Consider the following 25581-nt stretch of genomic DNA (forward strand, 5'->3'; position numbering starts at 1 on the left):
GCGGTGGTGGCACACGCCTTTAATCCCAGCACTCGGGAGGCAGAGCCAGGCGGATCTCTGAGTTTGAGGCCAGCCTGGTCTACAAAGAGAGTTCCAGAACAGGCTCCAAAGCTACAGAGAAACCCTGTCTCGAAAAACCAAAAAAAAAAAAAAAAAAAAAAAGAGTCGACTACCAGAGACAGAGATCCAGAAGGCAGAACAGCACAGACACTGCTGAACTCCATAACAGCTCCATAATAACTGCATACGTTTGACATCTATGGCCTGCTGTGGGCAGCACCAGAATACTGAACCACCTGAAATACCTATGGAGATACAGCAAGACAGACTGCATTCTGGCCCACAACACACAGCTTAAAAAATTTAGAAGTGTAGAAAACATACAATATCTGCTCTTAACCCACAATCCAATCAAACTAGAAATAATTAATAGAAAAAAAGTGAAAAATACTAAAATATTTTGAGATATTAAGCAACACACTTCTAAGTAACACATGAGTCAAAGACAACATCTCAAAAAAATTTTAAACTAATAAAAATACAGATTATGAAAATTTGTAAGACATATGACAGCACTCATATGTCTTATAAAAGAGGCAAAGGATAGAGCACTAAATACATACATACATACACACAAAAGAGCAAATGAAATCCAAAGTTAAAAAAAGAGATAATAAATGATGAAAATTAGAACAGAAACCAATACATCTAAAAACAAAAAACCAATTAAAAAAAAACTCCTGGCCTGGTGGCAGAGAGCCTCCCTGCTCTGCCTGCTTGGGCGCTGGGTCCTAACCCCAAGCGTAGGGTAAAAGGGAGCTCGGGGGCTTCTTTGTCCCCATAGCCCGCCTGCAGCAAGCAGGGTGGGCCCTTTGTCTGCGAGCGAACCAAGCAGCACGGAGTTTCGATCAGGGCACCTAGTGAGACATCATTGTGGTGAGTGAGTGCTGCGGCACCCGGGAACAGCCCGCCTACACTGCCTGATCAACCCACAGGGCTACACTGCCCGGTACCTCCTCTCTCTTCCTATCCCATCCAGCTTACATCCAGATCCCCCCACCCTCTGTTTCTCTCCCCCCTCCCTTCCCTGGTGGCAGAGAGCCTCCCTGCTCTGCCTGCTTGGGTGCTGGGTCCTAACCCCAAGCGTAGGGTAAAGGGGAGCTCGGGGGCTTCTTTGTCCCCATAGCCCGCCTGCAGCAAGCAGGGTGGGCCCTTTGTCTGCGAGCGAACCAAGCAGCACGGAGTTTCGATCAGGGCACCTAGTGAGACATCATTGTGGTGAGTGAGTGCTGCGGTACCCGGGAACAGCCCGCCTACACTTCCTGATCAACCTACAGGGCTACACTGCCCGGTACCTCCTCTCTCTTCCTATCCCATCCAGCTTACATCCAGATCCCCCTACCCCCTGTCTCCCTCCATCCCTCCCTTCTTGGAGCAGAGTGCCTCCCTGTTCAGCCTGCCTGGGCGCTGGGACTGAACCCGAAGGTGAGTGCAAAGGGGAAGGTGGTAGCTCCTTTGTCTCCATAACCTGCCTGCAGCAAGCAGGGTGGGCCTTTGTTTGCAAGCTAACCAAGCAGCAAGGAGATCGGAACTGGACTCCAGGAGAAACATCACGGGGGAGTGACATCACTTGGAAGGTACATCAGTTGGCAAGAAGACCTGATCCTGTAAAAGAAGATCCTTAGGAGAATATTGGAAGGAAGAGATGGGGAGACGCCAATGCAAGAATTCACCCAACAATCTGAAGAACAACACGAAACCACCAAAAGCCAGCGACCTCACAACAGGAGGACATGAACACCTTAATCATGAAGAAGGAGAAAAAACTGACTTCATGACAGTGATTGACACCCTTAAACAGCATATAAAAAACGCCCTTATAGAAATGGATGAGAAGTATAACAGAAAGTTCGAGGAATTGAGTAAATCAGTGAATGATACCCTAGGAAAGCAAGGAAAAACAATCAAGCAGATAATGGAAACAGTTCATGATTTGAAAAATGAAATGGAGGCAAAGAAGAAAACACAAACAGAGGGCCGGCTGGACATGGAAAATCTAGGTAAACGAATAGAGACTACAGAAACAAGCATAACCAGCAGAATACAAGAGATAGAAGAAAGAATCTCAGAGTCTGAGGATAACATAGAGAAAATAAACGCACTGATCAAAGAAAACAGCAAGTCCAACAAACTCTCATCACAAAACATTCAGGAAATATGGGACACAATAAAAAGACCAAACCTAAGAATAATTGGAGTAGAAGAAGGAGAAGAAGTGCAGCTCAACGGTCCAGAAAATATACTTAACAAAATTATAGAAGAAAACTTTCCCAACCTGAAGAAGGATGTACCTATGAAGGTTCAAGAGGCATACAGAACCCCAAATAGCCTGGATCAAAAAAAAACATCCCCTCGCCATATAATAATCAAAACACAAAATATACAGAATAAAGAAAGAATATTAAGAGCCGCAAAGGAAAAAGGCCAACTTACTTATAAAGGTAAACCTATCAGACTTACACCTGACTTCTCTATGGAAACCATGAAAGCCAGAAGGTCCTGGATAGATGTACTGCAAAAACTAAGAGACCAGGGATGCAAGCCCAGACTACTATATCCAGCCAAGCTTTCGTTCACCATAAATGGAGAAAACAAAATTTTCCAGGATAAAAACAAATTTAAGCAATACGTAGCCACAAATCCAGCCTTACAGAAAATAATAGAAGGAAAATCACTAACCAAGGAGTCCAACAAAGACCTCAATAACTCAGACATCTAGAGACCCTTCACCAGCGCAACTCAAAGAAGGGAAACACACAAACCCTACTACTTAAAAAGTGACCGGAGTTAACAACCACTGGTCATTAATATCACTTAATGTCAATGGACTCAACTCACCTATAAAAAGGCACAGGCTAAGAGACTGGATACGAAAACAGGATCCAACATTCTGCTGTCTACAAGAAACACACCTCAACCACAAAGACAGGCACCTACTCAGAGTAAAGGGCTGGGAAAAGGCTTATCAAGCAAATGGACCTAAGAAACAAGCAGGTGTGGCCATACTAATTTCTAACAAAGTTGACTTCAAACTTAAATCAATCAAAAGAGATGGAGAGGGACATTTTATACTCATAACAGGAAAAATTCATCAGGAAGAAATCTCAATCCTGAATATCTATGCCCCTAATATAAAAGCACCCACGTATGTAAAAGAAACATTGCTAAAATTCAAGGCAGCCATCAAACCGCACACACTAATAGTAGGAGACTTCAACACTCCTCTTTCACCAATGGACAGGTCAATCAGACAGAAACCTAACAGAGAAATTAGAGAATTAATGGAGGTAATGAAGCAAATGGACTTAACAGACATCTATAGAATATTCCACCCAAATAGGAAAGAATATACCTTTTTCTCTGCAGCTCATGGAACCTTCTCGAAAATTGACCACATACTTGGTAACAAAGCTAACTTACACAGCTACAAAAAAATATTACTAACCACCTGTGTCTTATCAGACCACCATGGATTAAAGTTAGAATTCAACAACAATGCTACCCCCAGAAAGCCTACAAACTCATGGAAACTGAACAGTCAACTACTGAACCATACCTGGATTAAGGAGGAAATAAAGAAAGAAATTAAAGTCTTCCTTGAATTCAATGAAAATAAAGAAACAACATACTCGAACCTATGGGACACTATGAAAGCAGTCCTGAGAGGAAAGTTCATAGCACTAAGTGCCCACTTAAAGAAAACAGAGAAAGCACATATTGGAGACTTAACAGCCCACCTGAAAGCTCTAGAAAAAAAAGAAGCAGACTCACCTAGGAGGAGTAGAAGACTGGAAATAATCAAACTGAGGGCTGAAATCAACAAAATAGAAACACAAAAAACAATCCAAAGAATCAATGAATCAAGAAGCTGGTTCCTGGAAAAAATCAACAAGATTGACAAACCCCTATCCAAACTAATCAAATGGCAGAGAGAAAATTTGCAAATTAATAAGATCAGAAATGAAAAGGGGGACATAACCACAAACACAGAGGAAATTCAGAGAGTCATTAGATCTTACTACAAAAGCTTGTATGCCACTAAACTGGAAAATGTAAAAGAAATGGACACTTTCTTAGATAAATACGATTTACCAAAATTAAATCAGGACCAGGTGAACAAGCTAAACAGACCTGTCAGTCGCGAAGAACTAGAAGCTGTTATCAAAAACCTCCCTACCAAAAAAAGCCCAGGGCCAGATGGTTTCAATGCGGAATTCTACCAGAACTTCCAAGAAGACCTAATACCTATACTCCTCAATGTATTCCACAATATAGAAACAGAAGGGTCATTACCAAATTCCTTTTATGAAGCTACAGTTACTCTGATACCAAAACCACACAAAGACTCAACCAGGAAAGAGAATTACAGGCCGATCTCACTCATGAATATCGACGCAAAAATCCTCAACAAAATACTGGCAAACCGAATCCAAGAACACATCCGAAAAATTATCCATTATGATCAAGTAGGCTTCATTCCTGAGATGCAGGGCTGGTTCAACATACGAAAATCTAGCAATGTAATCCATCATATAAATAAACTGAAAGAAAAAAACCATATGATCATTTCATTAGATGCTGAAAAAGCATTTGACAAAATTCAACATCCATTTATGTTAAAAGTCTTGGAGAGATTAGGGATACAAGGGTCATACCTAAATATAATAAAAGCTATATACAGCAAGCCGACAGCTAACATCAAATTAAATGGAGAGAAACTCAAAGCCATCCCGCTTAACTCAGGAACACGACAAGGCTGCCCACTTTCGCCATACCTCTTCAATATAGTGCTGGAAGTTCTAGCAATAGCAATAAGACAGCATAATGGGATCAAGGGGATTCGAATTGGAAATGAAGAAGTTAAACTTTCGTTATTCGCAGATGATATGATAGTGTACATAAGCGACCCCCAAAATTCCACCAAAGAACTTTTACAGCTGATAAACAGCTTTAGTAATGTGGCAGGATACAAGATCAACTCCAAAAAATCAGTCGCCCTCCTATACTCAAAGGATATGGAAGCAGAGAGGGAAATCAGAGAAGCTTCTCCATTCACGATAGCCACAAACAGCATAAAATATCTTGGGGTAAATCTAACCAAGGAAGTGAAAGATCTATTTGACAAGAACTTTAAGGCATTGAAGAAAGAAATTGAAGAGGATACCAAAAAATGGATGGACATCCCTTGCTCTTGGATTGGGAGGATCAACATAGTAAAAATGGCAATTCTACCAAAGGCAATTTATAGATTCAATGCAATCCCCATCAAGATCCCATCAAAATTCTTCACAGATCTGGAGAGGACAATAATCAACTTTATATGGAAAAACAAAAAACCCAGGATAGCCAAAACAATCCTATACAATAAAGGATCTTCTGGAGGCATTACCATCCCTGACTTCAAACTCTATTACCGAGCTACAGTAATGAAAACAGGGTGGTACTGGCATAAAAACAGAGAAGTCGACCAATGGAATCGTATAGAAGACCCGGACTTTATCCCACAAACCTATGAACACCTCATTTTCGATAAAGGAGCTAAAAGTTTACATTGGAAGAAAGAAAGCATCTTCAACAAATGGTGCTGGCACAACTGGATGTCAACCTGTAGAAGAATGAAAATAGACCCATATCTATCACCGTGCACAAAACTCAAGTCCAAATGGATTAAAGACCTCAATATCAGCCCGAAAACACTGAATCTGATAGAAGAGAAAGTGGGCAATACCCTACAACAGATGGGCACAGGCGATCGCTTCTTAGGTATAACCCCAGAAGCACAGACATTAAGGGCAACATTGAATAAATGGGACCTACTAAAACTGAGAAGCTTCTGTAAAGCAAAGGACACTGTCACTAAGATACAAAGGCAACCTACTGACTGGGAGAAGATCTTCACCAACCCCGCAACAGACAAAGGCCTGATCTCCAAAATATATAGAGAACTCAAGAAACTAGACTTTAAAATGCTAATTAACCCAATTAAAAAATGGGGCGCTGAACTGAACAGAGAATTCTCAACAGAAGAAGTTCAAATGACCAAAAGACACTTAAGGTCATGCTCAACCTCCTTAGCGATCAGGGAAATGCAAATCAAAACAACTTTGAGATATCATCTTACACCTGTAAGATTGGCTAAAGTCAAAAACACCAAGGATAGCCTTTGCTGGAGAGGCTGTGGAGGAAGGGGTACCCTCATCCATTGCTGGTGGGAATGCAATCTTGTGCAACCACTTTGGAAATCAGTGTTTCGGTTTCTCCGGAAATTCGGGATCAACCTACCCCTGGACCCAGCAATACCACTCTTGGGAATTTACCCAAGAGATGCTCTATCACATGTCAAAAGCATTTGTTCAACTATGTTCATAGCAGTATTATTTGTAATAGCCAGAACCTGGAAACAACCTAGATGCCCTTCAATGGAAGAATGGATGAAGAAAGTATGGAATATATACACACTAGAGTACTACGCTGCGGTAAAAAACAATGACTTCTCAAATTTTGCATGCAAATGGATGGAAATAGAAAACACTATCCTGAGTGAGGTATCCCAGGCCCAAAAAGACGAACATGGGATGTACTCACTCATAATTGGTTTCTAGCCATAAATAGGGTTCACGGAGTCTACAATAGGCGAATCTAAAGAAGCCAAGTAAGAAGGTGAACCCAAGGAAAAACATATAGTTATCCTCTTGGATAAGGGAAGTAGACAAAATTGCCGGGGGGAAAAGTGGGATCTTGGGGGTGGGGTGGGATGGGGGTTAGGGGAGATGGGGAGAGAAAAGGTAGAAGGGAAGGAGGGTGGACTTGGGGAAACAGGAGGATCGGGATAAAGGAAGGTTGGATAGGGGAGCACGGAACCACAATTCTTAGTTAAGGGACCCACTTTAGGGTGGGCAGGAGACTTGACCCTAGAGGGGCTCCCAGGTGCCCAAGCTGAGGTCCCCAGTTAGTTCCCTGGGCAGCTGAGGATAGGGAACCTGAAATGACCCTACCCTAGAGCAATACTGACGAATATATTGCATATCATCCTAGAACTTGCATCTGGCGATGGATGGAGATAGAGACAGAGACCCACACTGGAGCACTGGACTGAGCTCCCAAGGTCCCAATGAGGAGCAGAAGGAGTGAGAACATGAGCAAAGATGTCGGGACCACGAGGAGTGCACCCACCCACTGAGACAGTGGAGATGATCTACTGGGAGCTCACCAAGGCCAGCTGGACTGTTACCAGAAAAAGCATGGGATAAAACTGGACTCTCTGAACATGGCGAACAATGAGGGCTGATGAGACGCCAAGGACAATGGCACGCGGTTTTGATCCTACGCAATGTGCTGGCTTGGTGGGAGCCTAGCCAGTCTGGATGTTCACCTTCCTAGATATGGATGGAGGGGGGAGGACCTAGGACGTACCACAGGGCAGGGAACCCTGATAGCTCTTTGGACTGGAAAGGGAGGGGGAGAGGAGTGGGGGGAAGGGGAGAGGGGTGGGAGGAGGGGGAGAAGAGTGGGAGGAGGGGGAGAAGAGTGGGAGGAGGGGGAGGGAAATGGGAGGCTGGTGGGAGGAGGTGGAAATTTGTTTTTTTTTCTTTTCTTTATCCTCCTTTTATCAATAAAAAAATTTAAAATAAAAAAAAAAACTCCTGAAACCAAAAGGAGGTTCTTTGAAAGACCAATAAATCAACAAACCTCCACCTAAGTTAACCATGGAGAAGACACAAATTATTACTATCAGAAATGAAAGATCACCACAGATCCACAGATATAAAAAATCAATAACTAAGCCATGTGGTGCACACTTGCAATTCCAGCACTTGGGGGACAGAGGCAGGAGAAACCACTACAAGTTTGAGGCCAGCCCGGTCTAAACTGTGACTTCCAGGCCAGCAGCCTGGATGCTCTGTCTCCAAGGGGAGAAGACAGGGAGGCAAAGAGAGAAACACACACACACACACACACACACACACACACACACACACACACGGGACAGGGAGGAAGATGGAGATGGGGAAAAGAGAGAGAAAAGAAGGCAGAGGGAGGAGGAGAAAAGAAAGTATCAAGAAATATGGCCAGGGTGGTGGTGGGGTACGCCTTTAATCCCAGCACTCAGAAGGCAGAGGCGGGCAAATCTATGAGTTCAAGGCCAGCCTGGTCTACAGAGCAAGTTCAAGGACAACCAGGCTACACACAGAAACCTGTCTTCAAAAACAAGCAAACAAAAAGAAATACTAAGAACAAACTCTTTATCTACAATTTTGATGACATAAATGAACAAATAAACTATAATTCCATGATAAATACTAGATGCAAAAATAATACTTAAAAGAAATCTGTACAGGCCTAAATCTATAAAATAAATTGAACCAATAGTTAATAACCTTCCAAAAGTAAAGTACCATACCTAGCTGGGTTCATTGGTGAATTCTACCTACTACAAGGAATACATTATGCCAATTCTATACAATCTTTTCGAAAAAAAAGAAAAGCATGGAATATTTCCTAACTCTTTTTGTGAGGCCAGTGACCCACAATACCCAAACTGCAAAAATATAGGAAAGTTATGAACTACTATTGCTATTCATAAATAGATAGAAAAAGATGCAACAAAATATGAATAGACCAAATCTAACAATGTGCAGTAAAAATTTGTGTTGACCAAATGGAACTTATTCCACAGGCAATGCTGAATATTCAACACCTAAAAATCAACAAATGCAACCCACCTTTATCAACAAGCTAAAAAAATATGCTATCGATATATCCATTCTTAATAAAAACTGTTCATAAAATAGGACTAGAGGGGCGCTTCCTCAACTGTACCTGATAATGAATATCAATACAAATAACTAAGCATCCTACTTGTGAATCTGAGCCTTTCTTTATTCACAAATGACATGCTCGTTTATGTAGAAAATATGAAGGAACTAACAACAATAAAGTCAATCTTCTAGAACTAATAAGCGACTGTAGTTAAGGCTGCAGACACAAAGTTAATTCACACAAGGCAGTTGCATTCCTACATATCAGCAACGAAAAAGTTAAAAACTCAAAACACACCATTTGTATCAGCATCACCCAGTGTGAAACATTTAGGAACAAATCAAATAAAGTATGTTCAAGATCATTATGAAGCAAACTATAAAACCCCAATAAACGAAATTAATGAATTACATTAATGGAGAAATATTCCATGTTTATGAGTAGGAAGACTCATTATTCTTAAGATGTCAGTTCTTCCTGCTTGGTGTAAGCATTTACTATCACTTCAATAAAAAGTCCATCACGTTGTTTGCTAATTTCAACAAATTCTCTTTGGAGAAGCAAACGGTGTGAAAGAGCCAACACAATACTGAGGGCCAGAGTGGGGGACTAAAGCTCCTGACTTACAGCACCTTAAAGCTACAGGGGGTGATGTTGACGAAAGAAAAAACAGATTAATGGAACTAACCAGAAAATACTTGACTGATCTTTCATAAAGACAATTAAATGGACAAACGACAGTATTATCAACAAATGTTGCAGTGATTGGACATTCACACAGAAGAAGGAGGAGGAGGAGGAGAGACAGAAGAACAAGGACACCGACTTTACATTCTTTTACAAAAAGAAACTCAAAATGGACCACAGACTGAAGAGGAAAATGGTGAAAGTATAAAACTCCTAGAAGACATCACAGGGGAATAGCTAGGTGACTTTTAGATACAACACCAAAGTAAAGATCATTAAATGTGTTAAGCTGGATTGGCTAAATTAAACCTTCTAGAGCCTGGCATGATAGTTTATTCCAGTCCGCAGAAGGCCAAGGCAGGAGGATCTTGAGTTAACACCATGAGCATCATACCAAGAGTGAATCTCAATGCAAACTACGAACTTTGGGCGATAATGACACATCATTGTAGATTCATCATTTATACAGCTGTGCCATTCTGCTGTGGGATGTTGATAATGGGGAAGAACTTTGTGTCTTGCATATTTTTTTGAGAAAGTTCCTTGCATCCTAATTAGTTTTTCTAGGAACCTAAACTGGTCTCCAAAATAAAAATAATTTATTTATTATTTTTAAAAGCATAATAAACAAATTGTAAGTTGGGCGTGATAGCACATGACTTTAATCTTAACACTCAGGATGTAGAGGTAGTCAAATCTCGATGAGTTCAAGGCCAGCTTGACATACATGGCAAGTCCCAGAACAGTCAATAAACTATAATGATGCATGTAATAGCCATGCAATGGTGAATCTAAATAAAAACTATCTATTAAAAATATAACAAACACAAAGGAAATAACTGATGTATGTGATTTACTGCATAAAAATAAAATATTTTGCTAGGCAATAAAAATGACCATAAACTGATTGGATAGAAAAGTTAAGGTGTATGTAATATAAGGTCAAAGGTAGATGTCACATATAATACAAAGGCCAATTCCTGCAAGTTGTCCTCTAACCTACACATAACGCTTTACGATAAATGAAAAAATGTAAAAATTCAAACTATACAGCCATTAGTGAAACTGAAGTGATCAACAAGAAGCTCGCACATGCTGTTAGGTTCCAAAGCAAAAGCATTTAACAGTATATATGTGTTCTTCCGTTTCTTACAGGAAATGGAATAACACAGGTTTAATGAAAAGAAACAGTCATTTAAGGAAGGCGGAATGTCCAAATACTGCAGTTGCATGACTGTATTTATAACACTTGTCTGGGCACTTCCTGTTGGTGATGCAGAGCAGCAGCAGGGAGGCTTCCAAAGAAAGCTGCCATGCCAGGAGAGGGAGCAGCTCTCTGCATAATAGGTGCTGCTCTGACTTTTCCTATGCATGCATTTCCCTCTCCAATAAAGAGATCCAGCATGGTCTTTAGAAGCTTTAACTGATGAGTGGAGAAACTGCACAGGACAGATCTTCTCCATAGGTTACTACTGCTTCTTTTTCCTTTCCTGGAAATAATAAATTCCTGGGGTAGAAATTATTTTAACAATGCTTTACAATGTTATATGAAATGGTCACATGAAAATAGTGAAATTCTAAAGTCATACTACTGGTAAATAAAGATGCGCCATGAATGTGATGTCAAAAAAGCTTCTTTAAAATTTCTTTTTCCTAAGTGTTTTACAAAATATTACTCTTTGGAGGAGGAGTAGAGGGGGAGGGGGGCAGATGGGAGAAGGGAAGGGACAGGAGGAGAGGCTGGAGGGGAAACTGGGCAGTATGTAAAATAAATGAAAAAAATGTTTAAATAAAAAAAGAAAGTAAAGCCAGGTGGTGCACACCTTTAATCCCAGTACTCAGGAGGCAGGGGCAGGAGGATCTCTGAGTTTGAGGCCAGCCTGGTTGGTCTATAAGAGCTAGTTCCAGGGCAGCTGGGCTGTTGTGCAGAGAAGCACTGCCTCAAAAAAACATAAATAAATAAAAAGTAAAAAAAAAAAAAGAAAACTTCTTGAACTGCAATTAACAAATGAATAAATAAATGTAAAAGTGTTTTGATTATAGAAAAAAGAGAAAACATAATTTTTAAAAAATTCTGAGATCTACTTCCTAGTATGAAATTTAAGCCCCTCTTCCACTCCCTACAGGTGAACATTTGGGTCCTTTTCTTTGGCAGTGTTGTCTTATATATGCTAGGCAATATCACAAGCTCACAAGTGAACCTGTGCATACTAAAAAGTTAACTGGTAATCAGCAGAATTTTGATACTAAAATTTCAAATTTTCAAAACTAAATTAAACCCAGTCTTTTCCCAAGGAAATTCCAAGTGTCAGATTGAATTGCTCAAACCATTTAAAGTATCTGGTATTCCCAAACTCTAGAAATGCTATTTGCCTATTGATACCAGTTGTGTGCCAGGTGAGCCCTATGAATGAAAGGATGGTACAGATGTTCTTCAATCACAACTGCATTTTGTCACATTAAGACAACCATCACTTGACAATATCTTATGTAAAAATTCATAAGCCTCGTCTGGGGGGTGCATTACGGCTTATCCACACATGCTCACTGCACACAGCGGCTCTCTGCAAGGCTCACAGAAACAGTGGCTTCCTGCTGCTGCCCCCCATTGCAAGCACATCCTACTGCTCATCACTGACCCAGAAAGAGACGGACAGCCAAACATGGTCTCTGCTGAATGTATCACTTAGCACCCTTATAATGTGGAAAAGTCGTAAGACAAACCAGTGTTGTCAGAAGCCTCAGACATACATAGAGCCACCCACTGACCAGTGTTCCTTCTTCCTCTCAGCTACACTCCTTTCTTTCACCTTTCCTTCTACATATTTCTCTGCAGCTCATAATTTCTGCCATAAATGCCAGGTTTTCCTCTATGCTTCTTTAGCACTAGGATTATTATCCTGGTCTTTCTGACTATGTATCCAGAGGAGGAATAGCTTTGTGCAATCAGTTACTTCCTGTTCACAAAGTCCAGTTACGTGAGTTTGTTCCCAGATTTACTGTATTCTGTTAGACCATGTTCAGTGGCTATCCCCAGGAGGTCTTTTTTTTTTTATGGGAAACAGAGTAGTTGACCTGGGAGGACTGGAAGGAGTGGAAGGAGGAGAAAGTGTGGTCAGGATGTATGAGACAAGAATGAGAGTTAAAACAGTAATAACAACACAGCCAATCTCAAAAAAAAAAAAAATCCCCCAGTCACCAATGTCCTAATAATGTTACACATCAACTAACAGTTTACTTGGTGATGGAAATACTACTTAGTACTAAAAATACAAAAATAGAATTAAAACAATACTAACAAAATATTTCATTATAGAAAAATCCTGTAATATGTTTTATTTGAAAATTCCCATGTAATAATGTATTTACCTGGCAAAAACTTCAAAGTTTGCAGCATCTGTCTTTCCTGAGAGAAATCCACCATTAAATGTGTCATGTTGTCACTGACTTTTGGTTTCAAAGAAAGGCGAAAGGCTGAAGCCATTGTGACTCTATGGTAAACACAGACAAACTTTTTTAAATAAATGAATGCAAAGTAACAAATTTTACATAATTTATAAAATCAAGATGAAAATTACTTCACTTAGTGACTGTAGAAACTGTAACAAAGGCATTCAAATAGAAATTTACTTTGTCTTGAAAATTGAAACAAAAACTGAAATTCCGGCCAGTTTTATAAAATGTCACAGACATATGGGTATCACAATAAACAACATGTAATATAAACACTGTTCACAAGATCCCATCCATCAGGACCTCTGTATACAGTCTCACTGGCTTCCTAATGCTAGCCTCACTCATCTTCACCAGACGACGAGCCTGTTCAAACATCCTCCCAGCTACTGCTGCACCACGTGCCCTCCGCACGACAGAGGCAGAAGGACCTAAGGTTACACTGCAGTACCTGCTAATGACAGACCGTGGGCGGCAAAGGAGAGAACCGAGGTCATTAGCAATGAGCTCCATTCTACCAAGATACCATCCTCTCTACAGCATCAACTATGGAGAGACATCATGAGAGGCAGTCCAGGGGATCTATATGTCATCAAATAAGATGTGTTCAATAAACACTCAGATAACTGTGCAGTAAAATACAAAATGAGAATCAAGGCAAATCAGATTTTACTGTATCAAAGTATGGAAGAAAGAAAGTTCTTAGTTAAAACTGAAAATTGAAAGAAACTCATAGGCTGATGTGAAAAATGAAAGCCACTTAATTGTGTCCATTGTACCTGTTTCTCCTCAGCTACCCAAGTAAGAGAATTCTTTTTCCACATACAAAAAGAAAAGAAACTCTTATTTAATTAACTTGTGACTTAATCATAATTTGCATTTTTTCATTTCACCGTAAATTTTTTTTACAAATATTACAGTCATTCCTGCACTATCCTTGAAGAAAAAAAGAGAAAGATACAGAAGTACTGTTCACCAATGTTCTCTTCCTCCTATACAGCTCGGGAGAGGCTACGCAGAGTGCTACAGGACCAAGAGAATGAGAGGGTCGTCAACTGGATCTGCCACCAAGAGATCAAGGGATGAAACATGGCAAATTTGCTGATGGCAAGCTGTTGCTAAATTCAACTATTTTACTTCATTTAAAAACAAAGTAATCACTGTGATATAACAATGAAAAGGCAGCAATCAATTAGTTTTTCAATAAAAGTACAACACTGCAATCAGTTCATGGGGAAGGCAACGCACACCGCCTGACTGCATCAGAACCAAATGTGCACTCTGTCCTCCACATGCACAGCGCTAAGCTGCTGCTTCCCAAAGAACGATTTCCATTTCACTGGTGAGTCACGAAGGCTCAGCTTTGCATGAGCTGGTCTGTACAGCCCTGAGTATCATTTAAAAGTCCTAGAGCATGGCACTGAGATGAGACAGTTCACAGATCTCAATCAGTAAATTGGGTTTCTTCTAAACCCAATGAACAACTGCTTAATGAGAAATGCTGAAATCTATAATATCTACAAAAACTAAACTTGACATAATCAACAATAAACACAAAGAAAAGAGAATGCCCCCAAAATGCAGTAGAAATTTCACCACAATAGAAAAAAAATAATAAAAAATTATAGTAAAAAAAAAACTTAAAAACTTATAAGAACTGTCAGACAGTGGTGGCATATACCTTTAATCCCAGCACTCAAGAGGTAGAGGCAGGTGTATCTCTTTGAGTTCAAGGCCAGCCTGGTCTACAGAGCAAGTTCTAGGACAGCCACGGCTACACAGAGAAACTCAATTCTCAAAAAAACCAAAACAAAATAAAACACCTTATGTGAATCAATTCAGAGGTACAATATTAAAAAAGCAAACAAAGTGTATTTATTTTAAACTGAATATATTTAAAGTAAAAAATAAAAATCTAAAATTGATAAGACATTCTCAAACCATGCTGTATGATATGTTTTAATTCATTTGACTTTCTTAGATTATTTAGAAGCTGAATTAAAACTCCTCCCACTGTTATTAATTTCACAAGAAAAAAATTACAAAAGAGATGAATACATTTAATCAAGTTTTTTAAAAAAAATAGGTCAAGACCTAGAAATGTTCTTCAGACAAGGTGCAAAGCTCTGTGGGTATCCAGAGAAAAGAGTGGAGGCTTTAAACAAAACAGAACAAAAGACTCAGATTCCTGAGCATTAGCCTGAATACTGATGCGATCTCATCGATAGGCTGACTGAGAAAGGCGAAGATGGGACTGTTCAATGAAGAAAGAAGACATAAAAGCTGGCACTGAAATTAAATTCAGACAAACAAACCTGAACAGAGGTCATCAGGAGTAAAGATGGGGGCTGAGAAGCACAGAAACAAACCCTGAAAGGAAGAAGAGATTTGACAAAGTTTCTCAAGATTCTTTGGACAGTCCAAAACCTGGTTAGGAATTGATGTTTAAACCAGAAAAATCAGGAACCACAGTAGGGTATAACAGAATAATAGCTAGTACAGAATAATAATCAAGCCTGGGTGTGAGACACTTGTTCCTGGCTAATCTCAGCAGACAGATCTACCTTATCAAGGACTTCCTCTCTCTCACCCATTCCTCATTAGTACTTCTCACTGAACACAGAGTGTGAAACTACATCCTAGCTACTTGAGGCCTGAGGCAGGAGGCATGCTTGAACCCAGAGTTCATAAGCAGCCTAGCAAATAGTGAGTCATCTCTCAGGATGACGGCAAAGCCCTAGTGATCTTCCTATAGCCAGAACTTAATGAACCACATCATTAATCACCTCATAATATAAAATCTACAGAAATGGACATTAGTATTTGTGCTAAGAATGCTTTGTCACTATGTAAATCTTGTCCCCTCTCCCCCACTGTCAAATAACCACAAAAGAAACACAGTAGAAAATTTCTCCAAATGAACAAGGAACACCGATTCTCCCACAACCCACACTGAGTGTTTCTGCGAATTATCTGATGAAGAATAAACTGATCTAGACTTGAAGAGACTGAAGAGTTGTGCCTGTCAGAGACTCTCACGATCATGAGATAAAAACCTTAAGTTACAAACTACAGACAATGCTCAATGACTTGTCAGGAAGGCCAGTGACACCACAAATGTTACCTCAGCTCCTTCAACACTCACACATTGTTCTACAAGTGCTAAATGTCCTTTTAGAGACACCTTCTAAGCCAAGGTACTTAATAGTTTTCCTGAGTTTTTCCCTACAGTAGAAAAGCAAGATAGTGGTGGCATGAGAAGAAGGAGGTGGCTCCAGAAGAGGACAGAGAAACACACAGGTGTTAACCAGGACAGCGGTGAAGAGCCTTAGCTCCTGCAGACACTTGGCAGCACTGGGCTTCTCTGAAAACAAGATCCACCTATATTTAAGAACAGCAGCAAAAAAACTACATCCAAGCAAGATGTACTTTAAGTTATTCAAAATAGATTAATCTTCAATTCTAAACTAATTAACAACTATTCTAAAACTAAAGCTAACTATAGTATTACACCAGAAATGAAATTCTCTTAGAGATATGTAATTTTCACAAATTAAAATGTGACCTTAAAGAGTTTACTGGTTATTCTCTGATATACAGAGCACATTTTCTTTACTCTGAACTTAACAATTACATATTGTCATTTTCATCAACAGAATTATAAGAAAAATGGTTTCTGAATTTCATTTCTGACTTCAATATTGACACTTAAGTAAAAAAAATGTAGGTTTTATACCATACCTATCCTTGATCTGTCTGGCAGCCTTGGAGCCAATCAGGGAGAAGAGAAAGAAGGTAGTTAGTGCTTTTCATGCAAGTTCAATGGCAAAGACATGCAAGAAAAGTTAGCATATAAACCCTGCAACAGATTAGTCCATAATTCATCAAAACATAAATGACAGGAAATCTATATAGTCCATATAAGCTTGATAAAGTGATGTTAGGGCCACAGTAGAATCAAGACCCCCCCACATCAATCACCATAAAAGCAGAAAAAATTAACATTTCAACTAATTTCATGGACTATAATATTTTAGCAGATTATCAAATACACCTTCACTTTTATTCAGTCTTTTATTCTTCAACCACAAAAATTTCTTTCATAGACATACATTTCTATGAATCCCGACAGTTTTTATGTTTATGAAGGTGTCCCTGCTGGCATACAAAACTAAACCATAATTCTATCCTTCGCTCCAAGAATGAGCTGGAACAGCAGAGGTTCAGACAAGGGGAGATGAGAAACATCTTAAGTGGGTCTCTCCCTCAAGAAAGGTCACAGAAGCTAGCTACTTACACCTAGTGCATATATCTTCTGCTTTTGTTTTTGGAAAAGAGAAATACAAGTTTAGAAAGGTTCACAGTCATTACCTGGTATTACACAATCAGAGAACAACAATAAAATCATAAGAAGTCCTTGACTACTTATATATGAATAAAATACAATGTATCCAACAAAAGATTTTCTTCCATGCTAACAAGCATAGTTAACAATTACAGCTGACAAAGATGGCAGTTTTGCTAGCATACAGACTGGTATACGTAGTAACTGAGTGCAATCCAGTGGAAATTAGCCACATAAAGTGCTGCTCCTGTTTCTTCTTTCTTTCACACCTAACATTGTTTCTACTTGCTACAGGACATTTTTATACCTAGTCTGAGTACCATCGAAGCCTGAGGTTTGATATAGATCACAACAGGCTCCAGCTCCAGCATTATCAGTAATCAACTCTGTGCCCTTGTCTGTTTTGTTTCTCTACTAAGGAATTTGAGTTCTTAATGTTTTTAAAACAAGGTCTACATAGATCAGTCAATCTAATACTGTGGCTCTCCAATCTCCTAAGGTTATGAGCCTCGTCTGACACAGCTCCTTTCATAAGGAGAGCATTAGTCAACTATTACATTGGTTTTGAAAAGTACTGTCATGGCAGCTGGAATTAAAAATGAATTTCATAAGGTGTTCCAGGAAAGAACAGGGCCCCTCCTCTGCACGTGACACTTCTTTACGTACAGAGGAAGTGCCACTGTCATTACCCTTCACTCCACACTGACACCAGATGAAGAGTCTAAAGGTGCTCACTTGTATTGCTTACTTTCTTTGGAAGTTTGCTTGTCCACACAGAGTATTGTGTTCTTCCTGTTCTGTCAGTATTACTGAGACAGCCCTTCCCACCCGCAGTGATGTGTGGAAGCCTCTGCTGAGCAGATCTGGATAGGGAAGTTAATTCTGGACGTAGGAAGTTAGCCTACTGACATGACAGTACTCTCCAGTACTACAGCAGCACTTGGTCTCTTTCTTGCTTTTCCTGTTTTATTTCCTGATGGTTTTGAACTTGGTTAGAAGAATATTGTTTCCCATTCATAATTACCAACTAAGTATAAAAAAACAAAAATGAATATTTGCTTAACCTTGTTCTTTGTCTACAATGAAAAGATACAGTAACTAATATGTTCTGTGAGTTTTTCAAAAACTTTGAATACTTGTTTCTACATTTTAAAAACCTGGGGGCCGTGAACGTTGTTCAGTTGGTAAAGTGCATGCATAGCATGCATGTTGCCCTAAGTCTGATCTCCAGCTACTTAATGAGCACAGTGGTGTAAACACGCGCAATCCCAGCATTCAGGGTGGAGCCAGGAGGATCAGGAGTTCAAGGTCGTCTTCAGAGATAGATAGATAGACAGACAGACAGACAGACAGACAGATAGATGGATAGATGATAGAGAGAAAGCTCAAGGTAGACTTGGAATGCACACGAACCCTGTCTCAAAACAAGTAAACAAGTAAATAACAGCACGACTAGGCTGTCTCCCTGAGAATTTACAGAACAGTTCTTTTGCTGTCTGGGATCAATGTCAGCAGTGTGGGTATTCAGAAACATCACAGTAATGGTGGATGACTTCCTGTCTGGTCTGTGGTTATGTCTAAGATGACATTTATACATGCTTCATTTTCAGAACTGTAAGTAACCAGGGTCTTGCTTCCTATGGCACAAGACCCACATTAAATCCACTTTAACAGCAGTGCCTTTGCTAGCGACACCAGAGCTGTCTGTAGTGAGGAGAAGTGACACTTTTCCCAGGAACATTGGAAAGAAAGCAAAGGGTGGTTCTCCGCTCCAGCACTGACGTGACCTTCACACACGCCCAGCCTCTTCAGCTCGCTCCTTTTTCTCTTGCCAGTTCAAATAACTTTTAATCCTTCGGCTTGTCCCTGAGCACAGACTGTGGGCACATGGACGTCCTTGTCTCACCTTCCCTCTTCATTTCTCTCCCCCTGATGAAAGCACCTTTGCTCCCACGGTCCCCTCTGTCCAGCGGAGGCACGGCTCACTGCAGAGGCTCCCACGGTCTCCTCTGTCCAGCGCAGGCACGGCTCACTGCAGAGGCTCCCACGGTCCCCTCTGTCCAGCGCAGGCACGGCTCACTGCAGAGGCTCCCACGGTCCCCTCTGTCCAGCGCAGGCACGGCTCACTGCAGAGGCTGTCCATACTCTTCCTCGCTGCTCCTCTTTCCACAGATCTGGGAAGTCGTTCTCATTTGTACTTCCCACCATGGTTGCTCAGCCTTCAGATCAATCTTTATTTTTTCTTCTTCAAATGTTCATGATCTGGGAGCTTGTTTTTTCTTATGTAAATCCAAAAGGTAAGCCATACCTTTTGCGGTGTAATTAGAAACACTCATTTGTGGCGTGTGACATCACAGGCTACAGAATCAAACTCTAGGATGTGAAAAAGCTCCTAATGTTTGAATCTCAGGGACCTACTATCTCTGTCAAAGACAAGAAATGTGTATTTCTTCCTAATATCATTTTTTCTTTTTATACAAAGGAAAATAGAAAAAAAGAGATATTGCAAAATGTTCTTTTTTCATAGACAAAAATACTAGCCTTGCCATGACTCTCTGTGAGCTTTATTAGGCCATCCCAGTCTACATATCAAATCCCAGGGCAGCCAAGTCTACATAGGGAAACCTTGTCTTTCCTTTGTTTCTTTTTTACAAAGTCCTCCAGAAAAGAACTAGTTGCACACCACTGACTTTCTACATTAAAGGAAATGGATACATGTGTGTATTTAACTTGTGATATGTGTGTGTGTGTGTATGTATGTAAATATATTTAACTTCATAAATGTACTATTTTTCAAAACATATGATCAGGGCTGGAAGAGATGGCTCAGTGGTAAAAAGCACTTGCACTTGCTGCTTTTGCAGAGGACGTAGGTTTGGACCCCAGCACCTACAGGGTATTTTACAGCCCCCTGTAACTCCAGTCCAGAGATCTGATGCCCTCTTCTAACCTCTGAGGGTATAATACATATACATAGCACACATATATACATGCAAGCAAAACACTGATACACTACAAACAAACAAGTGCACACACTCACTTAAAAGAAAGCAGCCTGAAACTAAGTCAGTACAGTCCTACTCACACCTTTATGACCTGTACAGTAGAGCACACTTCTCTAAGACACCAACACTCACAAATTATAAACAGTACAGTTCTACTTTATGATGTGTTTAGTAAACATTTAATTTATTTGTAGCTGTCTTCAAAGATAAAGCATGCTTTGTTAAAGGTCCTCTTTTGTCCTCAGCATTGCTGACCAGCCGAAATTGAGGACCCTCCCACCATCTGCCTGCAGAGTACTGACCCAGCTGTCTGTCTGCTCTTCTCAAGGCTCAAGAGACAGACACACCCTGAGCGCTATTCCAGGGGTGAGCTATCCTGAGTGAGAGAAAAGAAATAAGCCCCATTTTCTCTTTTCGTCTGTGATCAAATGCAGAAGACAGTGCTCCCCTTTTCAGTACCTGGCTGCTGTTACTCCACTGTAGGTGCTCACAGGGAGGAAACCATTCTCCCCTCTTAATCTGACAGGTGGCTGGAAGGAGGTGGATAATTCTATACAGACTTGGAAACTGTTTGGCTCACTTCTTTTCTTTGGAAGAGTTCAAGGTTTGAATTCAGGGTGAAAATAGGAATGTTAATTTTTTGAAAAAGAATTCAAGCACTATTCTGCAAGCCAAGTACCAGTGACAGGAGAAACCAGAGTTGGTGGAGTCCTAGCTATTTACCTAAAAATCTGGATCTCATCGGAACCTTTTGCATGTATTAACTATGAACTATACTCCTAATTTATTTCAAAACAAGGTGAAGTACATTATAAAATTCTATCATATTTGTGCCACTTTCAGACATATAATGCTGATAAATGGAGGTCCTTCAAATCCAGATCTCATGCTAGGACCAGGAACACAGAAATTTAAATAATAGAACTTGAATATGAAGAAGATAAAAAGCAGTATTTGTGGGTTGTGGCCAAGGCTATTTTATTGTTGTCGTTTCCTATTATGTTAGCCCAACTTAAAGACTTTATTGAGAGATTTGAACATAGTGTGAGTCAAAGAGCTGCTTTCCCAGCTTCACCACAGCTGCCGCTCAGCCACTGCCCGCGCTGCAGAGTTCACCCACATCATCTTCAGTAACTAAGCATCTGAAGGAGGCCTGGGGAAAAACAGGACTCGGCTCAAGTACTGAAGGACCTTTAAAGAAAATGCCAATAGGGATATGACTGAAAAAAGAAAACATTTAAATTTAACGTTGAAAAAGGTAACTAAAATAATCAATTCCTGATCCCAAAGATACATACTCTAAAAAAATACATGCTTTGAAATAAGTGAACATCTTGTGTTTTACTTAGGAAAAACCCCATGACCTTTTTAGTATCAGATATGACAAAACATTTCTTTAGACACTCCTTCGGTATACTAGGATAGGGATTTTTGTCTGTTATTTTTGTTTTGTTTTATTTACCTTTGAGAATTCTTCAGGCTCCTTTATATCCAGTGACCTGGTTGCAAATTCCAGCAGTTCTTCGGAGTTTTCCAGGGCATTGTTACATTGACTGAGCTGACTCTGGGGGATCACAAGGCCCAAATCATGAAGATGAACTTTCCTACTGCCAACTCAAATACATGCTATAATAAACTTAAAGAGATTCTAATGGCAGTAATTGAATAAATATACATATGTCACAGAGTGACTAAAGAAAGATTTAACCATCAGTTATATACATGACAAATCTACCTCTTTTCCTATAATGTATCCAAACAGCCTAACAAGAACTGGCAAGATGACTCGGTGAATAGAAGCATTTGCAGTACAAGTCTGATGATACAAGTTCGTCCCACAGTGGAAGGTAAAAACTGACTTGAAAAAGTTGTCATTTGACCAACACTCACACACCACCCTTCTTTCAGAGTCAAATATTTTTAAAAGCTTAATTACAAGCAGATAAAAATATTGAGTACATAATTTACAAAAAAGGATAAATAATGCAATTATAAATACCTGGGATTGAAATGAACTGAATGTTTCTTAGAGTAATTGGAAAACTGTCTATAATATAAACTAGAATACCAGAATAATCTACCTGCAGAAAGCAACCTTTGTAGTGAAGATTCAATTGATTGGTAATGTTTAACTATTTAAATTAGCACAGTTCAAGTCCACTTATGCATGACTCAAGTATTAAAAACTCTTTTAAATTGTAATTTGTAATTATAGAACAATGAAAAGAACTTAGAGTGAAAAGGCAAAAATACAGAATATGAGAAAATATTTCCAAATCAAACCCACCATGGGTTAATATCCAGAGCTCCACGGCTTGTATGCAGCTAAGCAGAGCAGGCACATACACAGCCCTGGCTGGGTTCAAAACTCCAGGAAAGTCATGCCGAAAATAAAATTAAAATAAAAATACTGAAAGAACTCATAAAGAAATCTTGTAACTTTACAACAATAAATTACTTAGTAAACAGGAAAAATGAATGAAAATTTCTTTGAGAAAAATATATAGACATTAACAAGCATACAAAAACTGTTCTCTCTCTCTAACCACTAGGGAAATGGAAATCAAAACCATAAGAAAAATACTGTTTCATAGCCAGGTATAGCAGTGTATGTTTGCCTTTAATACCAGTAGGCAAAGGTAGATGGATCTTTGTGAGTTTGAGGCCAGTCTGGTCTACAAGTGAGTCCCAGGACAGCCAGGGCTACACAGTTAGACTCTATCTCAAAACAGCATGCAAGTAAACAAATAAAAATTGATTCGTACCCTTTTATGATGTATGCCAACAAAACAAACAAACAAACAGGAAACAGCTTTAATAAAAATGGAGGGAGTGGCACCACTGCACAGCTGTGAATATCAATAGCACAGGCAGCGAGAACAGAGGGCAGGGCGGCTGCCACATCATCAGCACACCGACTTCCGGGTACACGACCAAAGAATGAAAAAAAGAGTGCCTTCAAGATGCCTCTGCCTGTCCACACTCACTGCAGTCCTGCCTACAAGCCAAAGGTATAAACAGCTCAGGGTCACAGAACAGTATATAAAGAAATGTTCTTCAGCCATAAGGAAATCTTGGCGTAGGGTAGGTTATGGACACACCTTGGGAACATTATGCTAAAGCTGCACGGTCACAAAAGGACAAATGGTGTACAGTTCCATTTTCATGAGACCTCTAAGTAATCAAAATAATGGAACAAGAGGCACAAATGCCAGGAGCTGACGGAGTAGAAGTGAGGGATTGTTATTCCAGGGGTAAGAATGTCAGCTTTGTAGTAATACAGAAAAGATTCTGAGTTCGGTTAAACCACAGTATGAATCAAAAACCTATACCTTAAAACAACTGCCAGTAAAGTCTGTTAATTTTAACCACAGTTTTAAAAAATATTAAAGATATTTATTATCCACACCAACCTAAAATCCACTCAGGCAAGACAAAGATACGGTTAGGTTCAGACTCTTATTTTTGCCTAAAGAACCCCAGCACTAAGGAGAACACCACGTCTAAGTAGCTGCACATCCTCACCTGTAACTCCTGTGATTTACGTGCTTGCTCCTGCTTGATGCTGCTGATCATACTTTCTTTCACATCATCTAATATAGAGTACAAACTATCAAACTCTTCATCTAATTCAGAAAGCACATTAGAAGAATTTTCCTGTTTTAAAAAGACAAAACAAAGATTTTACTAAAAAGCTATATAAGATTTAAAACCTAAAAGGCATAAGCAAAGGGCAGAATAAATTCCTACCATAAACTTCCTTACTCTACAGCAGTGGTTCTCAACCTTCCTAATGCTGTAACTTTTTAATACAGTTTCTCATGTTGCAGTGACTCCCCCCACACCATGCAATTATTTCATTGCTACTTCATAACTTTAATTATGCTACCATTATGAATCATAATATAAATATCTGATATGCAGGCTATCTAATTTGTGACCCCATAAGGGTCATGACCCACAGTTTGAGAACTACTGGTCTAATAGAAAAATAACAAACTTTAATATGTGACTTTAGGTAGTAATATCTGATTATTTGCCCCAACCTGAAACATTACCTTAAGTATTCCTGTCCCCAACCTGAGCGTCTATATCCTGCTTTTGCCTACTTCTTCAACCGAGTCCTGTCATTGGCACCCCTCGTCATGGATGTGAAAGAAATGCTTTGAAGAGGCACCATTGCTCTTAATTGGAATTAGTAAAGAAACCTTCAAAGAGCAAACAAGAAGGCTGTGCTACCCGCTTGCAATCACGATGGCAGCTGTCCTTGCCCCTTGGCACCTGCTTTCCTGGCACAGAATGCAGGGATGTCACAGGAAGTGATTTTACTCTTCCGTCCTTTGAAGACCCAATTCCCTGCTGCTTTATGTTTTGAAGACCCAATTCCCTGCTGCTTTATGTTATACTCCTAAGTCAATGCAGGCTGTTTACACTTCAGATTTTACTAGCTAGCAATCACCCATCTATACAATTTTTGATAGAAATATTCATACCTGAACTCCTTTCAGTGTGTGATTTAGTGTATAAATAAAGTTCTGAATCTCATCGTTCTTACTTGCCAGAGTTGAGATGATTCTTTGTAGAGCTTCCTAGGATTGAAAACAAAACATTATCTTCTAGAAGAACTTGAATCTCCTAAGAACCATCCCCTGAGGACATGTACGTAAGGGTGCATCACATGGTAAGTGGGAGCGACACAGAGCTGTTCAGACCCCCAAGCCTGATTAGGCGAGGTGGGCTAGGTACTGTCTTGCTTTAAATCCCCTAGTGCACTATGTGACCACCCCACGCACTTCTGAGGGTTAGCAATGTGATGGCACGCCTTTTCCTTTTTCTTTCTTTTCTTTTCTTTCTTTCTTTCTTTTTTGAGATAAGGTCTCATAATATAGCCCTGGTTGGCCTGGAAATCATTATGAAGACCAGGATGACCTCAAACTCTTAAGAAATCTGCCTGCCTCTGCCTGATACCTGAGTACTACAATTAAAGGCATGTGCCATAACGCCTGGCAATATTTCATATCCACACTGCTATTTTAGACCACACAAAGCCACAATGCTTAAGTAAACAGGAGCTTCTAATACAGTATCAGGACATTAACAATAAAAAATCCAACATATCTACTAACAAAAAATAAAAAGGTAAATTTTAGGAATATGAAGAGTACACTGCAAATCTGCAACTAGAACACTGTTACTTGATGTTCTGCAGAACCAGAGCAATTAAACTAGTCTAGTCGCAAACACCCTCAACTTTGATAGTGATTCCAAGTC

At 39.8% G+C, this 25581-nt stretch overlaps 1 protein-coding gene across 4 annotated transcripts in view; it reads right to left on the reverse strand.

Moving 5' to 3' along the window:
- Fsd1l (fibronectin type III and SPRY domain containing 1 like) overlaps positions 1-25581 on the reverse strand; it is a 75019-nt gene that overhangs the window by 31757 nt on the left and 17681 nt on the right. For 3 of the 4 annotated variants that reach the window (XR_012910077.1, XR_012910076.1, XM_075967205.1), the window contains exons 2-6: positions 24804-24899; positions 23836-23967; positions 21773-21874; positions 16702-16724; positions 12877-12998 (exon numbers count right to left, since the gene is read on the reverse strand). Coding sequence is in view for 2 of the 4 variants with exons in the window: in XM_075967205.1 (XP_075823320.1) it covers positions 12877-12998; positions 16702-16724; positions 21773-21874; positions 23836-23967; positions 24804-24899 (475 nt within the window). In the remaining 2 variants the exon portion in view is untranslated. Of the gene's footprint in view, positions 1-12876; positions 12999-16701; positions 16725-21772; positions 21875-23835; positions 23968-24803; positions 24900-25581 lie in introns of those variants that run through there. The other variant, XM_075967207.1, reaches the window with a different exon arrangement.

The sequence above is a fragment of the Microtus pennsylvanicus genome, chromosome 3 (genome assembly GCF_037038515.1).
Source record: "Microtus pennsylvanicus isolate mMicPen1 chromosome 3, mMicPen1.hap1, whole genome shotgun sequence".
NCBI lineage: Eukaryota > Metazoa > Chordata > Mammalia > Rodentia > Cricetidae > Microtus > Microtus pennsylvanicus.